This window comes from Myripristis murdjan, chromosome 18 (genome assembly GCF_902150065.1).
Source record: "Myripristis murdjan chromosome 18, fMyrMur1.1, whole genome shotgun sequence".
Taxonomy (NCBI): domain Eukaryota; kingdom Metazoa; phylum Chordata; class Actinopteri; order Holocentriformes; family Holocentridae; genus Myripristis; species Myripristis murdjan.
Genome location: NC_043997.1, coordinates 6,259,789 through 6,284,497, shown reverse-complemented (window position 1 = coordinate 6,284,497; position 24,709 = coordinate 6,259,789). Strand labels below are relative to the sequence as shown.

The 24,709-nt window shown below is 41.4% G+C and overlaps 1 protein-coding gene across 2 annotated transcripts in view; it reads left to right on the top strand.

The window, feature by feature from the left end:
• Nucleotides 1-24,709, top strand: part of si:dkey-172j4.3 (diacylglycerol kinase eta) — a 99,441-nt gene that overhangs the window by 32,482 nt on the left and 42,250 nt on the right. Inside the window, exons 1-2 of one of the 2 annotated variants that reach the window (XM_030076261.1) lie at nucleotides 8,463-8,733; nucleotides 24,547-24,657. In XM_030076261.1, the coding sequence (XP_029932121.1) occupies nucleotides 8,623-8,733; nucleotides 24,547-24,657 (222 nt within the window). In that variant the 5' untranslated portion in view covers nucleotides 8,463-8,622. Of the gene's footprint in view, nucleotides 1-8,462; nucleotides 8,734-24,546; nucleotides 24,658-24,709 lie in introns of those variants that run through there. The other variant, XM_030076259.1, reaches the window with a different exon arrangement.

Sequence of the window (24,709 nt, the reverse complement as noted above, 5' to 3'; positions counted from 1 at the left end):
TCAGCGTGGTTATTATTATTATCTTTCAATTATTTTTTTATTTGCTTGTTCATTTTATTCCAATTTTTTTGGAATTTCCATTTACGTTTGCATTTTTTTTAAAAAATTATTTAATTTTAATTTCAATGTTATATTTATTTATTTATTTATTCTAGTTTTCTGGTCATTTTCCTTGTAAGTCTTGCATTTTCTTTTAATGATTTAATTGAACTCTTATTTATTTATTTATTGTATTCATTCATTCTAATTTTCTGGTCATTTTTCTTGTATATTTTGGCATTTTTAAAATTTTATTTAATTTTAATTTCCATTTTATTTACTTTATTTTTTCTAGTTTTCTGGTCATTTTCCTTGTAAGTCATGAATTTATTATTATTATTATTATTTCATTTAACTTTTATTTATTTATTTATTTATTCTATTCATTCATTCTAATTTTCTGGTAGTTTTTCTTGCATATTTTGCATGTTTTAAAATTTATTTCATTTTAATTTCAATTTTATTTATTTATTTATTTATTCTAGTTTTCTGGTCATTTCCATGTAAGTCTTGAATTTTTTTAAAAAAAATATTTCATTTAACTTTTATTTATTTATTTATTTATTTATTGTATTCACTCATTCTAATTTTCTGGTAATTTTTCTTGCATATTTTGCATTTTTTTTTTATTTATTTCATTTTAATTTCAATTTTTATTTATTTCTTTATTCTAGTTTTCTGGTCATTTTCCTTGGTCATTTTCCTTCATTTAACTTTTATTCATTTTTTTATTTAGAGCTCAGAGGCTCAGAGGTCTGTCACCTTGAGGGAAACAAAGACAAACTGCAGACGGTCTCTCGTCACACACACTCTGTTTGATTAGCAGTTTGGGTTTTTCCCAGCGTGGCTCGTCCACAGCTGACCTCAGATCAGATCAGATCAGATCAGATCAGGCTCTCCATCTCTCCGTCTCTCCGTCTCTCTTTCGCGTAACAAGAAAAGTCTGGAAATGACATTTTTCAGAGATAAAGCTCGGTGACGCTGCTCTCCGTAACTGTGAAATGAACTCAGCATCGGCAGAATGAGAATAATTAAAATGTTGAAATGAGGCGGAGCAGCAGGAGGATCTGAGGATGAGACTCAGGACTCAGGAAAGGTCTGGAAACGAGAGAGAGAGAGAGAGAGAGAGAGAGAGGGTCACTCGTCCAGTTAAACACACCCTTATCTGTGTGTGTGTGTGTGTGTGTGTGTGTGTGTGTTGGTGGGAGACACATTGTGGCCTGACAGGAGGCGACATGAAACACCAGCTGTAAAAAAAAAAAACAAAAAAAAAACAGTTCCTTTTCTTGTTTCCTCTCCTCCTCTCTTCTCTCATCTCCTCTCTTATTTCCTTTTCATTTCCTCTCACCTTGTTTCTCTCCTCCCGTTTTCTCTCCTCCTCATACCTCTCATCTCTTCTCATCTGTCATTTCCTCTCCTCTTTTGTTTCCTCTCCTGTCTTTCTCTTCTCTTCGTTTCCTCTTTTCCTGTTTCTTCTCTTCCCTAGTTTCCTTTCCTCACCTCCTCTTCCTTTTCCTCTCAATGTGTTTCCTCTCTGTTTTTCTTCTTTTCTCTCGTTTCCTTTTCGTGTCTCCTTTTGTTTCTTCCTCTCCTGTCTCATCTCCTCTCCTTATTTCCTCACTTCCTCTCCTCTCTCCTCTCATCTTTCATTTCCTCCCTTGTTTCTTCCTGTCATGTTTCCTCTCCATTTCCTCTCCTCTTTCCTCTCGTCTTCTTCCCTCTTCGTGTTTCCTCTCCTCTCTAGTTCCTCTCTTCTCTCCTTGCGTTTCCTTTTCATATCATTTCCTTTAATTTCCTCTCCTCTCATTTCCTCTCTTTTATTCTCTCCTCGTTTCCTCTCTTATTCCCTCTCATCTCGTTTCCTCTCGTCTTTTGTTTCCTCTCCCGTCTTTCCTCGTCTTGCCTCTTGTCTTGTTTCCTTTCCATTTCCTCTCCTCCTCTCTCCTCCCGTTTCTCTTCCATTTCTCATTTCCTTTTCTCTTCTCTCATTTCCTCCTTTCATTTCCTCCTCCTTCTGTTGCTCTCCTCTTGTTACACCACACCTTCTTTCCTCACTTGTTTCCTTTTTCCTCTCCTCTTGTCTCCTCTCGTCTCCTCTCCTGTCTCCTCTCTCGTTCCCTTTTGCCTCGTTTCCTCTCCTCTTGTCTCCTCTCCTGTCTCCTCTCTCGTTCCCTTTTGTCTCGTTTCCTCTCTTCTTGTCTCCTCTCCTGTCTCCTCTCTCGTTCCCTTTTGTCTCGTTTCCTCTCCTCTTGTCTCCTCTCCTGTCTCCTCTCTCGTTCCCTTTTGTCTCGTTTCCTCTCTTGTCTCCTCTCCTGTCTCCTCTCTCGTTCCCTTTTGTCTCGTTTCCTCTCCTCTTGTCTCCTCTCCTGTCTCCTTTCTCGTTCCCTTTTGTCTCGTTTCCTCTCCTCTTGTCTCCTGTCCTCCTGTCTTGTTTCCTTCCCTCATGCCCTTCCTCTTGTCTCTTGTTTCCTTTTGTCTCGTTTCCTCTCTTCTTGTCTCCTGCCCTCCTGTCTCGTTTCCTTCCCTCATGTCCTTTCTCTTGTCTCTCGTTTCCTTTCCTTCCTTGTTTCCTCTCCTCTTGTCTCCTCTCCTGTCTCCTCTCTCGTTCCCTTTTGTCTCGTTTCCTCTCCTCTTGTCTCCTGCCCTCCTGCCTTGTTTCCTTCCCTCATGTCCGTCCTCTTGTCTCTCGTTTCCTTTCCTTCCTTGTTTCCTCTCCTCTTTTGTCTCAACACTTTCTAGTTTCCTCTCTTGTTTCCTCTCTCGTTTCCTTTTGTCTCGTTTCCTTCCTTGTTTCCTCTCCTCTTGTCTCCTCTCCTGTCTCCTCTCTCGTTCCCTTTTGTCTCGTTTCCTCTCCTCTTGTCTCCTGCCCTCCTGTGTCTTGTTTCCTTCCCTCATGTCCTTCCTCTTGTCTCTCGTTTCCTTTCTTTCCTTGTTTCCTCTCCTCTTATCTTCTCTCCTGTCTCCTCTCTAGTTTCCTCTCCTGTTTCCTTTCTTCTCATTTCCTTTCCTCGTCTCCTCTCCTCTCTCGTTTCTCCTCCTTCCCTTGTCTCTATTGTCTCTCTCTCTCGTTCCTTTTCAAAATAAAAGCTCGGTCTTTGTGACGGTGCAAAAATGAGCAATTAACATCATGAATCATCAACAACAACAACAACAACAACAACAACAGGCACAGCATGCAACCACCTCTCTCTCTCTCTCTCTCTCTCTCTCTCTCTCTCTCTGCCTGTCTCATTCATGTCTCATGTGTGCCAAACTGTGTGTGTGTGTGTGTGTGTGTGTGTGTGTGTGTGTCTGTGTGTGTGTGTCTGCGTGAATGTGTGTGTGTGAGGATTATGCGGCATCAGAGCCAGATTTGGTCCGTATGCTCCTGCCCCCCCTCTGTAGGCACACCCACCAACACACACACACACACACACACACACACACACACACACACACACACACGGCAGATTATGTGTCCGTCAGTGCAAAACCTCACAGGCTGAAGCCAAACACACACATTTCTCAAATAATATTACAGCAAATAAATTATGTGTGTGTGTGTGTGTGTGTGTGCTGACCTGTCACCGTGTTTGTCTACTTGCCCATTTATCTGTGTCGGAAGTGTTGTGTGTGTGTGTGTGTGTGTGTGTGTCTATTAATAAGCGCATAGAGCTACATGAGCTACAGGATGTGGTCGCCATGGTGCGAAATCCTCCCACGCCTTGCTCTGACTGTGTGTGTGTGTGTGTGTGTGTGTGTGTGTGTGTGTGTGTGTGTGTGTGCGTGTGTGTGTGTGGTCATATTTATACATGACAGATGAGGCGAGCCGTTGCGAGCGATTCGTCTAGCCCGCGCTGCCGTTTTTCTTGCACAATGCGACGCACCTCATTCGAATTTTCTTGCATAATAAAAGTTGGCAAGGACGGGGAGGGACACACACACACACACACACACACATGGACACACATGCACATGCACACACACACACGGACACACACATGCACGCTGCAGGAAGCATATTTTACTTCCTGTTCAGCGATGTGAAAATATGCCTGCTTGAAAGCTTGAATGATAAATTCAGCTTTTATTGTCTCTCTGTATGTGTGTGTGTGTGTGTGTGTGTGTGTGCGTGTGTGTTCGTGTACGTCCTTACATATCAAGGCTGAAGGTTGATTCTAAAGTCAGGCTGTTGCCATGGCAACTCGGTGCGCCTGTGCGTTATGAAGTTTAAATGTCTGGAAACACACAAACAGGCGAGAGCCGGGTCAGCTGCATCACATGCAGACGGGTCGCATTGTTTCCAACGCCTCGCCGCGCCACGTGGGCGGGGCTTACGGCGCCGGGACGGCACGGGTGGAGTCGGCGAGTCGGCTCGGTGTGCGATCTCAGATGAAAACCCCCGGATTGAAGGAGAGGGGGCGCGTTTCGGTCCTGGCGCTCGTCGGGTCGTCCTGCGCGCTTAAACCCCGCCCACCTGGCACTCCAGGTGCAGCGAAACAAACGCCGAGGATCCTTTTGCATTTTACCCTGAAGGGGTTTAGTGGGGAGGGATTACTTTGACTTGGTTAGCCAGTTGTGTGTGTGTGTGTGTGTGTGTGTGTGTGTGTGTGTGTGTGTGTGTGTGTGGGGTTGGTTCACAGGTATACACACACACACACACACACACACACACACACACACACACACACAATGAGAGGCTGCAGACAGCGAAGAGTTAAAACTGTGCCAAATCTGACAGATACAAATGACTGCACCACTCGCTCGCCCCCCATTCTCTCTCTCTCTCTCTCTCTCTCTCTCTCTCTCCCTCTCTCTCTCCCTCTCTCTCTCTCTCTCTCTCTCTCTCTCTCTCTCCCTCTCTTCCTGACTCATCCCTTCCAACATTAATTTTTCTTCCCTGCCTCGCTCTACACTTCCAGCTGTTCCTCTCTTTCCCTCTCTCTTTCTCTTTCTCTCCCTCTCTCTCTCTTTACCTTCATCTCTCTCTCAGTCCGCCATCTGCTGGTGAAAACGCGTCAGTGCGACGTGCATGTAAAACTGCAGGTAATGACTCATTTGGCGCGGTGACAAAGCATATGTGTGTGTGTGTGTGTGTGTGTGTGTGTGTGTGTGTGTGTGTGTGTGTGTGAGTGAGCATGGATGTAAACTGTGTGTGGCCTGGAGGCTGCAGGGAGACATTACATTTCCACATGTTGACTCATTTTTTAATTTTTTTTTTTTTTTTTTTTTTTTTTAATTTGCTTGAGGAAACAAACACCTACGAGTCAGGATGTGTGTGTGTGTGTGTGTGTGTGTGTGTGTGTGTGTGTGTGTGGTTTACAGTAACATACAGTAATTTTTATTATTTATATTTTCGGTTAATAATAATAGCTTGTAATAGGCAAATAAATAATTAAGCTTATAAGCAAGTAAATGAGTAAATAAATAAATAATTTAAGTAAATGGGTAAATAAATAAACAAGTAAACAACAGATAGTGTAAGTAAGTAAATATAAATAACAATAAATAAATACATACATAACCATGTAAGCAGGCAAAGGTAAACCTGTGCGCTTTATTGTCTTTCCATCAAATCACATGCAGGACTTGATGTCAGTTTTTATTTTGAAATGTTGTGAATTTCAGAATAAAATCCTACATAAAGCTTTCCATGCAACAGGAAGAGCTGTGTTTGCCGGAAGTAATTCCCAAATAATCCTTCCCGTCACAACGAGCTGTGGATTAGGTCGGATATCTTTGCCATTTTTTTTCCTTGGAGAGAACTTCTGTTTTTTGGTTTCTAAAATTTATGACGATTTTAGTTTCGACAAAACAAACAAACAAAAAAAATCCATCCAGCCTTGTTGTTCACCAAATCACATCGAAACTACACCCAGTGTCCACTTGCATAATCTAATCTAATCTAATCCAGCTGTTGTGCCGTAAAGTTTCCTTTCCTGCTGTTTATAATGCTCAGCTTTTCTTTTTGTCACAGTAAGTCACATTTTATTGTCAGCTGTTTCCACTATTCTGTCCCCCCGCATTGTACATAAATAGGGAGGGACAAAAAATCAGAAACACCTCTCAATATAATGCAGTCCAGTAGAAGAGCTCTGCAAACTATAACCTCAGTAATAAACACAGAATTAAATTTGCACAAAAACTGAAGAAACTACAGAAAATCACAGAAGAGCACGTGGTCTGGGTTGCACATTCAAACTCAGGGACTCAACCGTTTATTGCAGTCATGTATGAATACAAACATGTTTTTATTTTTTCCTGTAAAAAATAAATATTCCAAATCAGAAAAAACAAAAATAATCAAAGAAATGATCCAACGAAGGCGTCATGGTTCATAGTTGGTGCTGCTGTTGGACTGGACTGCATTTTACTCACAGCTGTTTCCACTATTCTGTCCCCCCTCATTGTACATAAATAGGGAGGGACAAAAAATCGGATGCAGTCCAGTAGCAGACCTCTGCAAACTACAACCTCAATAATAAACACAGAATTAACTTGACACATTCTCCAACACAAAGTGAACATTATAAACTTTGTTAACAGGTAGAATCATATTTAAGACATGATTGTTTTCAGCAAATTTTTACTGAAACATCGATAGGAACAGTTATTGAGTTGATTCAATGTGAAATTACTGAACATTTCATAACGTTTTTGTTTGTAAAACCGTTTTGAAAATGGCCGTCTCAAATTTAACACAGCAGGTATACTGAGGTCATTTTCACCAAATTGGTCAAAATAATAAAAAGATCATACTAAATAATGGAAAAGGTGTTATTTTCCATGTTTGGAAGGAAACGTGTTCTTTTATATGTTTGGAATTACCAATGTGTTAAAGAGTTTTTGTGTTTTATGATGTTTTTGTTTGTTTAAAAAAAAAAAAAATTAAGCAGAATTGCCTGATGTGCCCAATATGACACAAATTGAAACTCATAGTTGGGAATTGATATTTTATTTTATTTTATTTATTTATTTATTTTTTTTTGGCTGTTTAGTTGGACCAATAATGGCTCCAGTTTCAAAGAATTGTAATTTTCTGTCGTTTATTTGATGGTTCAGGCTTTACAGGGTTAATGGCAGAGCTGTTGCACTGAACTGCATTCCTTTTTTCTTTTTTTTTTTTTTTTGGGTGAACTGTCCCTTTAAAAGCCGGCGTGAGACTGAAAGCCTTTTTCCAATCAAGAGAAACACGGGAGCGGGCCGCGATAACACGACCGCTATCAGAGCCATTTCACATCAATAAGTTCGTTAGGCGACTCATTAAAGTCGCTAATGAAGCTCGCTGGCCGCGCGCACGAATCGGAGGGAGAGAAGAAGAAAGAGAGAGAGAGAGAGAGAGAGAGAGAGAAAGAGAGGGAGAGAGAGAGAGAGAGAGAGAGCAAGTCTGCAGGGAACAGCATGTTTCTGCTCATTAAAGACAAAATGATATGGCGACTGGCAAGAAAACACACACACACACAGTCATACACACACACACACACACACACACACACACACACACACACACACACACACTGACTGTAATTTGCTTTGGCAGACGAGACACTGATCTGACACTGAAAGCAGTCCGATGACAGCGCGTAGGCAGGCGGCGGAGCTCTCACACACACACACACACACACACACACACACACACACACACACACACACACACATGCACACACACATGTGCATGCAGACACACACACACACACACAGTCGGGGCGGCTCATGCAGGCTGGCAGGACATGAGTGTGTATGATTGTGACGTGACGTTTGGTGTGCCATTAACTAACTCTCATGATATGACTCTGTGTGTGTGTGTGTGTGTGTGTGTGTGTGCATGTGTGTGTGTGTGTGTGTGTGTGTGTTCTTAGTTGCCAGTCAAACAAGTTCCTCCAGTTCTATTTATAGCCTGGAGGAAGCAGGCCTGTTCCTACCTGAACACACACACACACACACACACACACACACACACACAGCCAGACAGAAACACACACACACACACACACACACACACACACACACACACATACACACACACACTCCTCTCAGGTATGTGTGAGTAAAGGGAGGTGTAGCATTTAAGCCTATTTGCATGCTCCACCTTATCTTCAGTCTTCAGGATTTGTCTGTGTGTGTGTGTGTGTGTGTGTTGTGAGAGAGAATCACACACACACACACACACACACACAGAGACAAAAGGTGTGTCCCATATCACACCTGAGTGGGCGGGGCTTAGTGACACGGGGAAGTTTGGAGGGAGGAAGTGCGACTTCATTGTTTGAGGAACTGTCGGCGTGGAAAGAGAGAGAGAGAGAGAGAGAGAAAGAGAGAGAGAGAGAGAGAGAGAGAATTTACATTCAAACAGAAAAACAAGAGAGGGAAAGTCTTTTTGAGCAAGAGAAGAAGAAAGACAGGAGGAAAACAGACACAGCAGAGAGCAGAGAAGAAGAAAAAAAACAGGCAAAAAGAGACGGAAACAAAAGAAGAACTTTAACTTCGGTCCCGTTTCGGCGGCGGCGGCGGCGGGCGGCGGCGGCGACATCTCGGACGCTGGCGGAAAGGGCGCCGTTCCTCGGCCCCGACCTCGAGCAGGAAGTGAGGTCATCACTGTGCGCCATGCCGTGGCTGTGCCGGCCCAGCGGCTGCTGCCTGGCGCCGCCGCTGCTGTTCGACTGCGAGGCCGAGGACCAGCTGGAGCCCCGGCCCCAGAACCACCTGGAGGGACAGGTCAGCGTGTGTGTGTGTGTGTGTGTGTGTGTGAGAGAGAGAGAGCGAGAGAGTGTGTGTGTGTGTGTGTGTGTGTGTGTGTGTGTGTGTGTGTGTGTGTGTGTGTGCTGCACTTCCATCCCAACGGCCTCCAATGGACAGAAAGCTCAGAAAAGACTTTTTGACTCGCTCACTAACGCTGCCTCATCTAATGTTAAAGGGACAGTTCGCCCAAAATCTTTAGTGTTTTCTCGCGTGCAGCGGCGTCGTGAATCCCGACACGATGCAAATTAACCATTTACTTGTTTTTGTTGTCGATTGCACCTCAGGAATTTGCACAGTGACGAAGAAAGGAATCAAAACCAGACTCTTAAGCCGTAAAAAAGTGCGATTTGTCGAGGTTTCCAGGCTGTTTCCCTTCAACGCCAGAACAGTGGAGCTGCGTGGGTTTCCTTTCTGTTTTGGTTTTGTTCACCTCAAAAATGTCTTTTTTCTAAAACAAACACAAGAAATCTGTGATATAATGCACATCGATTACAGGTGAGGAGTTTCTTCGGGGGACTATTTGCAGCCGAACACTGCAAAAAGTCAAAACCTTACCAAGATTATTTGTCTTATTTCAAGTCAAAAATGTCTTATTCCTAGTCAAAATATCTCATTACACTTAAAATAAGACAAGATCACCTCAGAAGTAAATTGTTTTTAGACAATTGTCTCTTGTTTCAAGTGAAAATTTGCTTGTTTCATTGGCAAAATTTGTTTCTTGTTTCTAGCTCATTTTCACTTATTTCAAGTGAATTTTCACTTTTTCCACTGGCAAATTTTGCCGATGACAAATAATCTTGGTAAGATTTTGCGTTTTTGTAGTGAAGAACACCCGCAAAATCTATCGGCTTCACATTTGCCCTGTTTTCTGGTGATCTTTGCTCACTGTTTGTTTTTTTTTTTTTTTGTGCAACTCTTTTGGCCCACAGACGAACAATACCAGTTTACCAGCTCCGGTTTCCTTCCTCGTTCTTGTTTCTGGTGATGAGCCTTTTTCTTTTGCCACTGCTGCCGCTTGTTTTTATAAAAAAGCCAGTCCAACTCGATGACGTTAACGGCGTTATTCGACCCCGTAGGCCGTTTTCCCCGACCGAGCAGCAGCGTTTTTTGCTGTGGAAACGATCAGAGTGGCTTGAGATTTGCGTGGAAAATGGTCTAAAATCCCCACAGGAGCTAAACCTAACTTTGTCTCTGCACTCGAATGACTTCAGTTTGATTTCCGACCAGTGAACGACAGGTTTCTGAAAGGTTTTTGCCTCCTCGCACACGCCGCTCGGAAGTTGAAGTCACCGGTTCGTGTTTATTTAAAGCCCTCGATCACAGTTTCAGCCTTAAAGGGCTTTACAGGCCCTCGGTTTTTAGGAAACAGAACGAAAACCCCGGCCGAGATCAGGCCCACAGGAAACAGACCTACAGGCCAGAAAGCACCTTGAAGAATCACTACATGTTCAGAAATAGTTCTCTGATTATTTATGGTTATGGTTAATAAGCTGTGGTCGCTGCTGCTGCTGGATGTGTCCTTTGCTTTTTAGCCTCATAACCTGATTGGACAGTTGACAGGTAGTGATGGGAAAAGGACAAGAAGACAATGAATATCAGAAAGTTTTTTCCTCAGCAACAGAAAAGCAGCGCCTCGGGGCAACCGGACGGTCCCGCCGAGCCAGACCGACCAGGTGTGTGTGTGTGTGTGTGTGTGTGTGTGTGTGTGACAGGAACAGGTTAGCAGGTGGCATGCATCGTGGTTTGGTGTGTGAGATGTGTCGACCCGCACGTTAAAACACAGGAATGCACCACAGACCTTTTTATTTATTTATTTATTTTTTGTTTTATATTTTTATTGAAGATTTTCAACAATTAAAAACATACAAAACAACAACATATGGATATAGATCACAGCTACACGAAACAGAGAAAAAATAACAGTAAACTGTAAGTTATTATTTTATTATTATTATTATTTTAAGTGAGCTGACGAAAGCTTAGTAATGTAAGAAGGATAGGCAAAATAAGCTAAGGCTTCAGCCTATACCTTTTCGGCCAGTGTCTATTTCTATATATCTTAGATTTGTTTTGGTTTTCCACTACTGAAAGGAAATGAAATATTATTTATTGTTTAAAAATATGTGTATAAGATATTGTCTATTTATAGGTGTATTTGATTTCTGCAAGTTGAAAATGACCGAAATAAAATTCACCAAACTAAACTAAACTAAATAAATTAAATTAAATAAATAAAAAATAAAATTAGATAAAATAAAAAAATATATATTTTATAAAAATTTTATAAAATAAATTTATAAAAATAATAATAACTAAATAAAATAAGATTTTAAAAAAAGATTAAAAAGCTGACCATTTTAGAGGTTCATTTTTATTTATTTATTTATTTTTAATTTCCCCCCACAACGCCCCGGTTCGATTACAGCGTAGTTTGAGCTGATATGTAGTGGAGGCCAAGCGTCCCGCCGGCGTCCTGCAGGCGTCCTCTGGGCGTCCCGTGGTGGAATCCAGTGCCGCTGAGATGACTGCATTTCAAAACCGCTCGTTTTCAGTTCTGACACCCTTCCAGTGTTTTATTCTCTCAAGGTAAATAAGATAAGTGACACGTCAAACAGCACTGAGGAAGAGTAATGTCGTGTGTGAGTGTGTGTGTGTGTGTGTGTGTGTGTGGCTGTTCCTCTGCAGCGAGGCTTTTCAATGTGTGTGTGAATTCCTCTTTATAATCTGTGAACCCTTTTCCTGATCAGGGGAACCAGAAAATAAATTTCTTCTCTCCGAGCGTCGAATTTAAATAGCAAATTTATAGAGAACTGAAAAGCTGTGAGCGCTTAAAATCTGCTTCTGTGTGTTTCACTGTGTGCACAGTCCAGAATAATGTGTGGGCATGTGTGTGTGTGTGTGTGTGTGTGTGTGCACTACAGAGCTTGGCCTGCCTCTGTGTGCATTTTGCAGATGAGTACGTTTGTGTGCTAATGTGCTCCCTTGTGCATAGGCACTTCAGCTCTGTGTGTGTGTGTGTGTGTGTGTGTGTGTGTGTATGTGTGTGTGTGTGTGTGTGTGTGTGTGTTTGCTCATCAGGCCTACTGGGGCTGATTGTTGTGATGTGATTAGTGCTGCGCTAATGGATACACTGATCTGTCTAATAACAGAGGAGAGAGGAGAGAGGAAAGCAGGGAGGAGAGGAAAAGGAAAGAGAGGAGGAAATAAAAGAGCAGGTAAAAAAGAGAGGAGAGAAAAAGAGATGAGGGGAAGTAAAGGAGGAAAGTGACAGAGGAGAGGAAACAAGACCAGAAGAAAGGAAAGGAAAGGAAGAGGAAAGAGGAGAGGAAAAGAGGAGGAGGTAAAATGAGAGGGGAGGAAAAAAGAGGAGATGGAAGTAAAGAAAAAACAAAACAAGGAAATTACAGGGGAGAGGAAATGAGGACAGAGGGAAAGGAAAGGAAAGAGAAAAGGAAATAAAAGAGTAATTAAAATGTGAGGAGAGGAGACGAGACAAGAGGGAAAGGAAGAGGAACGAGAAGAAGAAAAGAGGAAATGGGAGAGGAGAGAAAAAGAAGAAAGGAAATGAGGAAATGACAGAGTAGAGGAAACATGACCAGAGGGAAAGGAAGGGAAAGGAAAGGAAAGAGGAAAGAGGGAAGGAAATGAGGAGGAAAGGAAAGGAAAGGAAAGGAAAGGAAAGAGGAAATGAGGAACAGGAAATAAAAGAGCAGGTAAAATGAAGAAAAAAGGAAACGAGGAAATGACAGACGAGAGAGAGGAAAGAGGAAATTTGAGAAGAGGAAATGAGAATAAACGAGGAGAGGAAAATGAGGGGAGAGGAAACGAGAAAGGAGGCGAGATGAGCGGAAAGGAAAGGAAAGGAAAGGAAAGGAAAAGAGAGAAGAGGAGGAGGAGCGAGGGAAAAGGAGGGAAACAGTTGCCTCCTTTTCTTCCTCTCCTCTTTAAGGAAACAGGGAAGTGGATCCTCCTTCACTTCCTGCACCTGATACGAAGCGCCTTCTTTACATATTTAGGAGCAGAAGATTTTATATTATATCAACGAGCGACTGCGGCACGACTCCTCTTCCTCAGATCATGATGATGATGATGATGATGATGATGATGATGATGATGATGATCACTGGTTCTCACTGGATTCATGCTGAGAAAACACCAGTTTGGACTCGAGGAAAACGTGTCAGCGGGTGGAAATGAGTGAAAAGAGTAAACACTCGCCGTATAAATTAGCCTTTCCCGGTGCGTTTACACATCCTGACTTGGCCTACTTACATTAATGCCTCAGCTGCATTATTATAATTATTATTATAACGATCATCATGGCTAATGTGCTGACTCACACACAAACCAGAGGGCTGGGCGGCTCAGTTTGTTCTTTATCTGACAAAAAAAATCAAAAAATACTGTCTTTTACATTAAAGACTGGAGCCTACTTTATGTATCGAAATTTATTTGGAGTCTTAGCCTTATTCTTAATCTCTGGATATTATTTCTAATGTGAAAAAAAAAAAATAATAATAGTAAAATCAGTAGAAAGTTTAATATTTGTGTGTACTGACAGGCTCACTAGCTAGCTTAACGTAGCTGTTGGATTAAGATATTTTACGGAGATTACCGGGTTGTCGTTGTGTTGTTGATATTTATCTATATAGATTAATCTTATTTTTTTTTAATAGTAATAGTAGATAACCTGGCGTTTTGCAGAAAGTCTCATTTATCTGTAAACAAACTGAGCTAGCTTAGCGAGCTTGTTGGCTAATGACTAGCTTACGTAGCTGCCGCGTTAAGATGTCGTACGGAGGTTTGTTGTCGTTGTGTTATCGATATTTATCGACACAAATCAATCTTAACTTTTCATCTTTGTGGATTATTTAAGTGGTTTTGCTGTCTAGCATTAATCTCAGTGTGTTGTTGAGCGTCTCATTAGTCACACAAGCTAAAATGGAGCGATTTGTTTACTTTTGTGCTCTTGTCCTGTCTGTGTAATGACTTGATAGACGGTTAAACATAAATTAATTAATATTTTTTCTTCGACTTCTTCATACCTTGACAGTTTCGACTGCTTAGAAGAAAAAAATAAACCTAAGTAAAATTTTTAGGCAAAATGAACCTATTTAGTATAAATTAATGTAACGTAAATTAATTAATAAATTAATGTAACGTAACGTAAAATCTACAGCTTTTTTTTTTTTTTTTTTTTTTTTTTTTTTTTGATAGTTCACCGAAATGTGTTTCTGAAAACATTCGAGTTGAGAAATAATTTCAGATTGGCGATGGTTAGTTTAGAAGTTTCTCGGGAGTTTCCAGAGGCGGCGAGTTGCGCTGGTTGTATCCAATTTGCATAAAGAAGCCTTGACCTCGATTTTATGCAAATGAGGCGACGCTGACGTTCATCAAGAACTCATTTAAAGGTGAAAGCGTCGGCAGAGGCTCACAGAGCTGCAGATTATAGATTTGATCAGGGGTCTTCAATGTTTTTCAATCCAAGGACCCCCAAACTGATGGAGCGATGGAGCAGGGACCCCCTTCAATATATATATTGTATAAAATTGTCTTTTATATTAAACTGGGCCTAGTGACATGTATAAATGTACCTTGTTATTGTGCATTCAATACTAAGCTATTCAAAGAATACACAGGTTTATTTATTCAAATTTTTATTTTAAACACGCAAGGTAAAGTGACAGCAAAAGGTAAAGTGGAAATGAAAATAAGTGATGGCCTATTTAGTGCCACTTCCATGAATAAACACATCTGTAACACTGCAAACAAAAATGAACCTCTAAAATGATCAGCTTTTTAATCTTTTTTTAAAATTTTATTTTATTTAGTTATTATTATTCTGTTTTATTCATTTTATTTATTTTATTTTTTATAAATTTAATTTAATTTAATTAAATTTTTTATTTATTGAATTTAATAAATTTGTGGGGGAAAAAATTGGGTAAAATTAAAAAAAAAAAAAAAAGATAAAAAATTGTCTAATCAGCCAAAAATTTCACGACCCCCCTGCAGTACCTCCGCAGACCCCCTGTTGAAGACCTCTGGATTTCATGATTGTAATGTCTCATGCCGCCACGCCGCTCACGCCACGCCGCCCGCTCACGCCACACCGCCCGCTCACGCCGCGCCCACGCCGCTCACGGCACGCCACCCGCTCACGCCACGCCACGCCGCCCGCTCCCGTGTTGCGACACCTAGAGCCGCACCTCGCAGTGAAAGCTCCCGACTCCTTCGGCTGTATCAGCGCTGGCTCTCGTCACACGGCGGCTCTCTGATCAGCCGCTCGAGTGACGGCTGCCACCGCCGCCGGCATCGCCGTGGCAACCGCAGATAAGCCCCGATTGGCTGAACGGGGGCGTGTCACACCTGGCCGTTATCTTGGCTGAAAGAGACCTTTACACCTTCTCTCTGCTGTGATTTCTTCCCCTTTTTTTCCTCCTCAGCGGCGCCTCCTCTTCTCTTCTTTCCTGTTTTTTTCTTTTTTCTTTTTTCTTGTTTTATTTGTCGACTCTTCAAAGTCTGTTTGTGTCTTTTATCGTTCCTCTCTCTCTCTCTGCAGCGCCGTCACCCCCCGTTTCTTTTCTCCCATCTCGTCTTGCTAGTGATCCGAACCGTCAGGCTTTTTGTTTTGTCCGATATCGACTCCCTCTCTCTCTCTCTCTCTTTTTTTCTCTCTTTCTTTTATATCGGAGATGAGACTCTGTCCTCTTTGCGTCTCCCTCCAGGTGTAAAAGCTCCTATTAGCTGCAAACACGACATCAAACACGACATCGAAGCGACACTGTTGCCCGTGTTCTCGGCCTCATATTTCACCTCGCGCTCCGGCCTGCATTTCTCTAAGTGGAGTCGAGGCTTGTTAAAGGTGCATTCTGCGTTTTAGATCAATAAGAAATAGGATGTAGTGCCTCAACGTCAAGATGTACTGACTTTAGATTCTGATTCCTTTATTGATTCTGTTTGTTGCTGCGGCAAAATGACAAGCAGAAGTCTCTAAAAGAAGAATATCTAACTATAAAGCCTCAAATTAAAAATGAATGTACAGACTGACTGCACTTCTTTGCTACTTGATGCATCTCGAGCCGATCGAGCAGCTGAAGGGCTGAAGTGTAGATGTGGTGGGAGTTTAGAGGAACTTCCAGCTCCGTGAACAGACAGAGAGAGTTTGGAGAGCGTTTGCACTTTGGTGACTTTTTTTTTTTTTTGCTTCGTGTTCGCTCCTCCTGGGACATTTCTGCCGCCCGCGTGGTTTGATCGTATTTCATTCTCAAGAGCGGATGAACAAGTTGTCATCACATCGCGACGAAACATCCAGGAACTTTTCTTGTCAAGAAAGAGTCGTCATAAGTTAAGGGGCGTATGTATGTTTAAAAACACCAAAATAAGAACCGCCGTCAAAAGCAACTGTGTTTCAGTTAAAGGGAAATCTTTATGGAACAATCTGGACAATGAATTAAAACTCTGCAGCTCAATCAGTCAATTTAAAAAAAATGTGTAAATCCATGGTAATATATAAATATAGATCATTATTATAATTATAATCTAAATAATATGGACTTACTGATCTTTTGATTTTGCTTTTTTTTGTGTGTGTGTCTGAATTATCTTATGATATTTCAGTTGTTTTATTCGTAACTTAACACACATGTAAAAAGGGTCGGCACTATAAGCCTCGGCTTCAGCCTGCAGCTTTTCGGACTCTGAAAAACTAATTTAACCCGTATATGGTATTCGTTTTATTGTTACACAGGGAGTCCTGCTGGATCTGGTGGACCCATTGCAAATTGGGGCTTTTAATTCAACATAATCAAACCTTTTTTTGTTAAAATACTCAGCAGATTTTTACTTCATCCCACTTGCAAGTAATATAAACAAGACATATGTTTGTTTTTTGTGAAAACGGGTTCCACAGACCCAAATACGTTATAAGGGTTAAAAATACCAATGGATTACAACTGAGACCGAAATAAACTGTCATCATATCGCGGTGTCGAAGTATTGTTCTTCAAAGAAAACTACTTGTTTGTTTTTTATGTTTTTAATGGGCCGTAGTGCAAAATTAAAGGGGAAAAAAAATGTATTACCGTGAATACCGTAATACCGTGGTATTTTGATGATACTGTACCGTACTGTGAAATTCCATACTGTTGCATTCCGAGGACGAGGGATATCTGATCTACACACACACACGTGCGCACACACACGTGCACACACACACACACACACGAGTTAGCTGAGATCTACCTTGAATTTATAATTGCTTATTCTCGTACTATCGCATTATCTTAATCTGTTACTTTTTTTTTTTTTTTATTGTATTGTAATAATATGGGCACATATTTGTTTGTCTATTTGTTTTTTTGTTTTTTCTTTTTTTCTTTTGCCTCTGCTTATGCCTTTTCTTGGAAAAGGAAAAATAAAATAAAAATTTGATCACAAAAAGAGTGAGCTGAGAGATGAAATCGTGACGGAGCGACGAATCCAATTCCTCGCCGATTCGGTTCGGAGGCAGCTCTCCCTCACTCTCCTCTGCAGGACGGACAGAAAGACGGAGAGAGAGAGAGACGGAGATGTGGATCCTAAAAGAGAGAGAGGAGTAAATGAGCAACAGCGAAAACCAAAAAGAGACAGAGAAGCCAGGAAAATGAAGAAAGGAACGAGAGAGAGGAGGAAGGAGAAAAGAAGACAAAAGGCCTCGTGTTGGATCGTCTTCTCATCTCCTCTCCGTAACAACACAATATTCATTTCATTTCACTCCGTCTTTCCTTTTCCCCGTCGGCTCGCTCTTCCTCCTTCCTCGTGTTCATCGCAGCAGCCTGGAGATTATGTTTCCCTCCACCTTCGCGCCGGATTATGCCGCATTCCCACCGCTCACGCTTCAGATTAGGCGACCCAAACAAAGGTTATCGTGAACGTCACGGCCCCCTGCAGCCCAGAAATCACAAATCACAACTTAGGATTCGGTTTTCTATTCAGATTCATGTTGGCAAGACAAACCTCTGCATCATTTCACAATAAAAGCACACTTGCCAATGCACGTTTTGGACTTAAATGATCAAAAACACCTTTACATAAATACATAAATACTTTCTACATTTTGTTTTACTGCCTTTAATGTGTTTTAAATTTGCTTTTCTGATCAGTTCTGCTGTGTTTCTGTATTTTCCGCGACCGTATGTGCAGATATCCTGATCCTGCCGCTGGTTAATGTGTTGAAACTTTTTTTTTTTTTTTTTTTTTTTTGCTTCGCCTTGTTTTGGTTTGTCTTCGGCGTTTTAGTGCTGCACGCCTGTCCGGCAGTAAAAGTGCGAGAGTGTAAAACAAAACCGTCCAGGTGCTAATAACAGCAGAGGTCAGGGTCGCATACAGGCATACACTTGTTCATTCATCACACACACACACACTCACACACACACACAGAGAGAGAGAGAGCCAGACGGTTGGCTTGCTGGCTCTCTGGTCATCTGGCTTGTTGTTATGCAGGTGGGAACCTCCTGTCTGTGTCTGAGCTCCCCTCAGGGCAGATTTCAGGGTCGCGCGCCGGCCTGGCTGGACCGATGTGCTGCCGGCGCGCCAGCTGCTCGGGGTCGGGGGGCGTTCGGGCCGAGAGGCGGCGTGCACGTGGCGGGTGGAGCCGCTGGAGGCAGTGTTGTTGAAGAAAAGAAAATCACATTTACTTCAACATAAACTCCTCCATTAAAATCTGTTCAGGTATTTAAACAATGAGTCAAACGTGGCTTCAATAACAATTTGTTAGATCGCACAGGATTTCAGTTTCAGTGTCCAGCAGAGACATGAGAGAAACATGGAAATAATACACAGATTTATACATAATTAGAAAAACAAACAATGATTTAACAGGAAACTTCAACAGCACCATTTGTATATTTTGTTTTGTGAATTTATTATCCTCTTTGAACGCAAAATCCTTCCAGACACGACTCTCGTTGTGTCTGGAAATCCGTAAATCACAAGAGAAACATGGAAATAATAAGTAGGGTTATACATAATTAGAAAAACAAACAACCATTTAACTGGAAATTTCCACAGCACCGTTTGTATATTTTGTTTTGCGATGTTCGAACACAAAACCCTTCCAGACACGACTCTGGCTGTGTTTCTTCTGGACGAGCCATACATCACATGTATACTGCCCCCTTCAGTTCAGGAAGAATATGTTATGACCAGTCTAAATAAATACTAAATCGAAATAAATTAGTCGCCGTAGAAAAATTAGCTCGGTCGTATTTTTGGACCATTTGGACTTAGACTCCTACAGCAGTAAGACGGGATGAAACATCGAAATTCAACATACAGTGGCACAAAAATGCGATACTAGATGTTTTATTCTGCTGTGGCAATACGAGTAGAGTTTTTGCACACTTATAGATCGACAAAGACAGAACAAAAGACAACAGTCAGAGATATTTAATAAGACGTTTCAGTGCAAAGACCCTCATCAGGTTATTTTCTGTTAAATAACCTGATGAAGGTCTCTGTTATTAAATATATACATTAAAATATATTAAAATAGATCTCCGACTGCAGGTGAACGTTGTGCTTTTGTTCTGATTCTGCCGCTGTTTTTCTTCACGTTTTTGTAGATGGGTTGTGTTGATTTTGTATTATTATTATTATTATTATTATTATTATTGTTATTTTTAGCCCTGAAGCCCTGAATGTGCATCAGACTGTGTCCTGAGATAAACATGTTGTCCCAAACCTCAGGATCTAGTTTGAATCTAACAACACCTTTTCACCTTTCCTTTTATCCCCTCTTTTTATCAGAACCAGTATAATAATACATAATAACATAATAATAAACAAATCTAACACTGTCAGCTGCTTGCAGTGGTGTTGAACTGGGAATTTTAGGATTTTGTCCTGTTGCAGCTTCATTTTCATTATTTATAGCTGATTCTTTTTAACCCTATAATGTGTATAATAACTATGAAAGAATTGGCAGAAAATTACCATTTTTTGAAATTGAACCCTTTATTTAGTCCTATAACAAAATATATATTAAAAAAAAATTTCAAAAAATATGTTATTACACGACCTTTCTGGTATATATGATATATGATATGTACTTGAAGTGGTATGGTATGGTCCAGGGTGAACAGGGGAAGTGTTCAAAGGTATACAACAGTATTTTGGTCAAGATAAGATAAGATAAGATAAGATAAGATATTCCTTTATTAGTCCCACGGTGGGGAAATTTCACGCATTACAGCAGCAAAGTGGATAGCAAAATATGAAGCATAATTTACATTATAAACAGTATAAACAGATAATAAATAGCAAAAAGCAATATAAACATTATAAACAAGGAATATAGAAAAAAAATAGAAATATGAACAATTTAAACAACAGAAGAAGATAACCTCAAGTATTGATTATATGATACAAATGGCTTTATAGGGTTAACTATTTACTGTTAACTTTTCCCTCTTGCTCCAACACAACGAGACAAATCCCGTGTTTGCTCTTAAGCAACTTTGCAATAAACCTGATGCTGATTTTGATTCTGAAATGCAGAACAAACTCAATATCAGTCAGTCACATGACGTAAGAGCCGCAGCATTCGTTTATCTCATCAGTGAAAATAACCAGGAGCTTTCAGTGGACTTTATGAAACATGATTTTGCAGACTTTATTGAACAAACACACACAAAAGAAAGAAATCCTGTGCACAGAAGCTCCTCAGTTGTAAATTTGATCATAAACAAGTTGATTTACAGGATTTGATTTCTTCTCCTGGTTCATTTTCTCCTCCCATCCTGCAGAAAATCTCCCCTTCCGACTGTTTTAAACGTTTTTAGAGGCTGTTTACGGCGGCGGGTCGGACTCTGGACTAAACCTTGACCGCTGGGACGAGGCGACTCATTATTGACCGCGCGGTTGTGCAACGTGATCTTTGTCGCTCGTGCACGCTGTGAGAGAGCAGCGGCTCTCAACATTTATTGCGTCGGTGAAGCCGGACTTCCTCACTCAAATGAAAATTCAAAACAAAAGAGCTGCAGCGGACAGATGGAAGATTTCAAAACACCACCTTTATCTGTTTTTTTTTTTTTTTTTCCTTTTTGGACGAAGTGGATCCACTTTGGCCTGAAATGCAGAAATGTCCCGAAACGTGAGAGCATCTTTCTTCCTGGGAATATTCCCTCCGTGTCATTGCACTCATAAACCACTTCAGATTATGCGTAACCACCATGCAGATTATGCATCATGAATATGCAGATTATGCACAACATGGACGCTGTCGGCATGGTTTAACCTTTCATATGCGGAGGTTTCGTGTCATGTATGTGGCCGATGCTGTTTGTGCCAACTTTGTAAATGTTAATAAAAACGTGTTTCAATAAGAGATTATCTTTGGAAGCCAATATCACTTACAGAATGCGGATTATCAGATTCTTGCGTATTTTATGGAGATGATTCTTTGCATTATGAGAGAACACTGTGCTGTTTTAGTAATGCTGAATAGTAAGACCACAAGGTGAACAATCCTGTTCATCTTGTTCATATTGAACTTTAGTTGGATCCATGGAGATGCTGAAGCTTTTTTCTATGATTATATATATTTTGGGATGATTGTATTGTTTGTCTATTGTGTGATTTGTCTGTCTTGATGTCTGTTGCGTGGCTGTGATTTTATGTTGGGATTGCCGAGTTCCTGTCTGCACAACAAATTTACCATCTGGTACTAATAAAGAAACCTTGACCTAGAAAAAACCCAAACCAAACAAACAAACAAACAAACAAAAAAACTGACACTGTGGGAACTCTGGCCCTCCGAAACAAACCGCTGTCCACTTTGGCACCGCAGTCCACCTGTTGAGAAACCCCTGAATTAGAGGACGAGACTCAGTTTGTTTGAAAAGCACAGTCCGAACACAGGAAGCCGTCTTTTGGATTTTTTTTTGTTGTACTGCCGCTGCAAAATTAATCATTTTTCATAATATATCCAAAAAAATTGGGATTACAGTTTTAGCTGAATTCTTCTTCTTCATCTTCTTTTTTAATTTTTTTTGGTCCAAACAGCTCATCAAGGCTGTTATAAAGGGCACACTGCTGTATTTTACGAGCTGCTTACTACATGAATGTGATGTGATGACAGTCTTGGGGTTTCAAAGGATTACCTCGTTGTGTGTGTGTGTGTGTGTGTGTGTGTTTTCATCCAATAAATAACTTGCAATCTAAGAACTTGAATTAGCAAGGTAACAGTAAGTGCACTCAGCCGATGGATAAGTGGCTATTGCTCACGAACAGTGCAGCGTTTATCTGCTATTAAAAAAATGAATTTTTTTTTTTTTTTTTTTTTTTTTTGTATTTTCATTTCTACTCATGAATGTTCAGGATGCAGGTGTTAAAGGAAGGTTAAAACATCTCAGCAGTCTCCGTCTCTGTGCTTTATGAGCCGGAATGAGACTGATATCTAACAAATGAATCACGCTGAGAAGAAAAAAAAAATAAATGAAAAGCGTTTCCCAGAAAAGCGACGGGCTCTGCGAGGGAAAAAAAAAAATGATGAGGAAATGTTTCTGCACGATGGCACGCAGATATTTCTGGTTAATCCGGTCGTATCTTCTGTGTATGAAATTCCTGAAGAGAGGCGACGCTGGGCTATGGCATGACATTACACACACACACACACACACACACACACACACACACACACACACACACACACACACACACACATATTTGCACGGTGAAGTCGCGGGCTTGTCATGAAGCCTGATCTAATGGAAGGTGGCGTGTCGACTCGTGCAGGAACGCCGGCAGATAAGAGGCGTGCCGCCGCAGAGGGAGCCTCGGTGACGTGAGCCGACTGTCAACTGTGTGAGTGTGTGTGTGTGTGTGTGTGTGTGTGTATATGTGTGTGTGTGTGTGTGTGTGCACGTCTGCATGTGTGTGTGTATGTGGGTGTCAGCGTCTATCACGGGGTATCCTCTTGCAAGACAAATGAGGATCTCCATCCCGAGCCAGACATCCCACATCAAACTGATTACCCAGGGTGCAGTCTGTCCTCTCGGGGCGAGCACTCTCATAAATAAAGCCACAGAGAGAGAGAGAGAGAGAGAGAGAGAGAGAGAGGATGGAATAAGATAAAAAAGGAACATGATCAAACACAGGTGGAGTTATTTTATAAGCCAGGTGCTTCCCAGCCACGCACAGCCATCGGTCCCATCCTCAAATCAAATCGCAGCTTCCCACTGTGCCGCTCATTTGCATAAACCCTCTGACGGCGGCGGCGGCTCCCGCTGACACCGAGCGTCGCCTCGCGTATTATTGCCGTAATAAATCTCCCGCCGAGGCACAGCAGGGTGACACTCGACAAACCCGAGCTTCCTCATTCCCTGATTGAAGCGCTGAGATTCCTGCTTCGGCATCTGGTCGGGCTGCCGCAGGAAAACAGCCGTCCAGGCCTGGGAGTTTTTTTGACGGCTGCTGTTGCTGCTTTTATTTATAGCTGATCAGAAGTTTGGGGCTTTCCACACGGGACCGCAAATATTTAAATATCAAGCACAGCGCAGGTGCTAAGTGAAAGCAAAAATGGTTCTTCAGAGTGATGCCATAGAGGAACTAGTAATGCAAGAGGTTCTTTAAATAAGCCATGTTTAAGAAAGAACCTTTTTTTCAAATGGTTCTTAGAATAAAAGGTTCTCTGATTGATTGTGTTCAGGTTGAAAACCAGCATGAACATGTTGTTGGCCGGTTCTCCACGTTCCTTGTTCCTTCATTGGGTTCCAGACGAGCTATTAAAAATTCTATTAAAAGTCGTTTTCTGACATTAATCCATTCACTGAGAATATAATCTGCACATTAATCCACAATGAAAAGAATTGTTAGCTGCTGCCGCCACCAAATAACTCCGATAAACATGAAGAACCTTTAAAGAACCACATAAAGTGTGTGAAGAACCAGCCCCTAAATATAGAGGTTCTTCAGCTGTTGATGGTTCTTTGGAGAAGCAGAGACCATCTTGAAGAACCATTTGAGAGCCAGTGTTTTTCTGGGAATATAAAACAGAGCAGAGTAATAACGGTCCTGTTCCTCTCCGACCACCAATTCTTATGATGCCCGCTCTTCTGTTACTGTTATGTGACCCATATCGTGGTTTTTCCTGATAGATCCTCCAAGTTTGACCCATCAGCTCTTTCCTTTGTCGTGAGAGCAAACGCCTCACTGGGGGATCTGGTCCAGAAAACCATGTGATCTTGAGCGGCGACCCAAAGCTGAAAAAAAAGCTTTGAATGATGGAAACAACACATTTACAATTCATTATCGTCATTCTTTCCACCCGCCTTACCTCCAGACTTGGAGAAGGACGTTCTTCCTTTCATGCCGTGCTGTGTTTATGTGTGTTTATGTGTGGCAAATATGGAAGGTGTAAGACAGGAGGGTGTAAGACAGGCTTTACAGGGTGCGACTGAAATGCAACTACAGTTCCATGCGATGTAGGAGAATCAAACAATGACAACCAGGAATTGTTTTTGCGCTATTTTCCTGTTGGTTTGGTGATACGAAACAAGCAAAAGTCCCATTTGCAACCTGCAGCTCATGATGTTTGAGCTGGATGATGTAAAGCCATGCCTGACAATATGTTTTGTGTGAGTGGCAGCAAGCAGATTAAAACCAAAACTTCATGCAGCATATTTTAAAACAATCAACAGGACACGATTTGTTGACTCCAGTTTTTCAGGGTTTCTGAACTTACTCAAATGTAAATTTTCTCTTCTTTTCTCTGCCTCCCCCATCCCCTCTTCCCTCTTCCCTCTACAGAAAAGTGTGAAGGAGGGAATCCTGTTGAAGCAGACGAGCTCGTTTCAGCGGTGGAAGAGGAGGTACTTCAAACTGAGAGGGAGGACGCTCTACTATGCCAAAGACTCCAAGGTACCTTACATCATCTGTGGACGGTTTCACTAAAAAAACTTACAAATAAGGT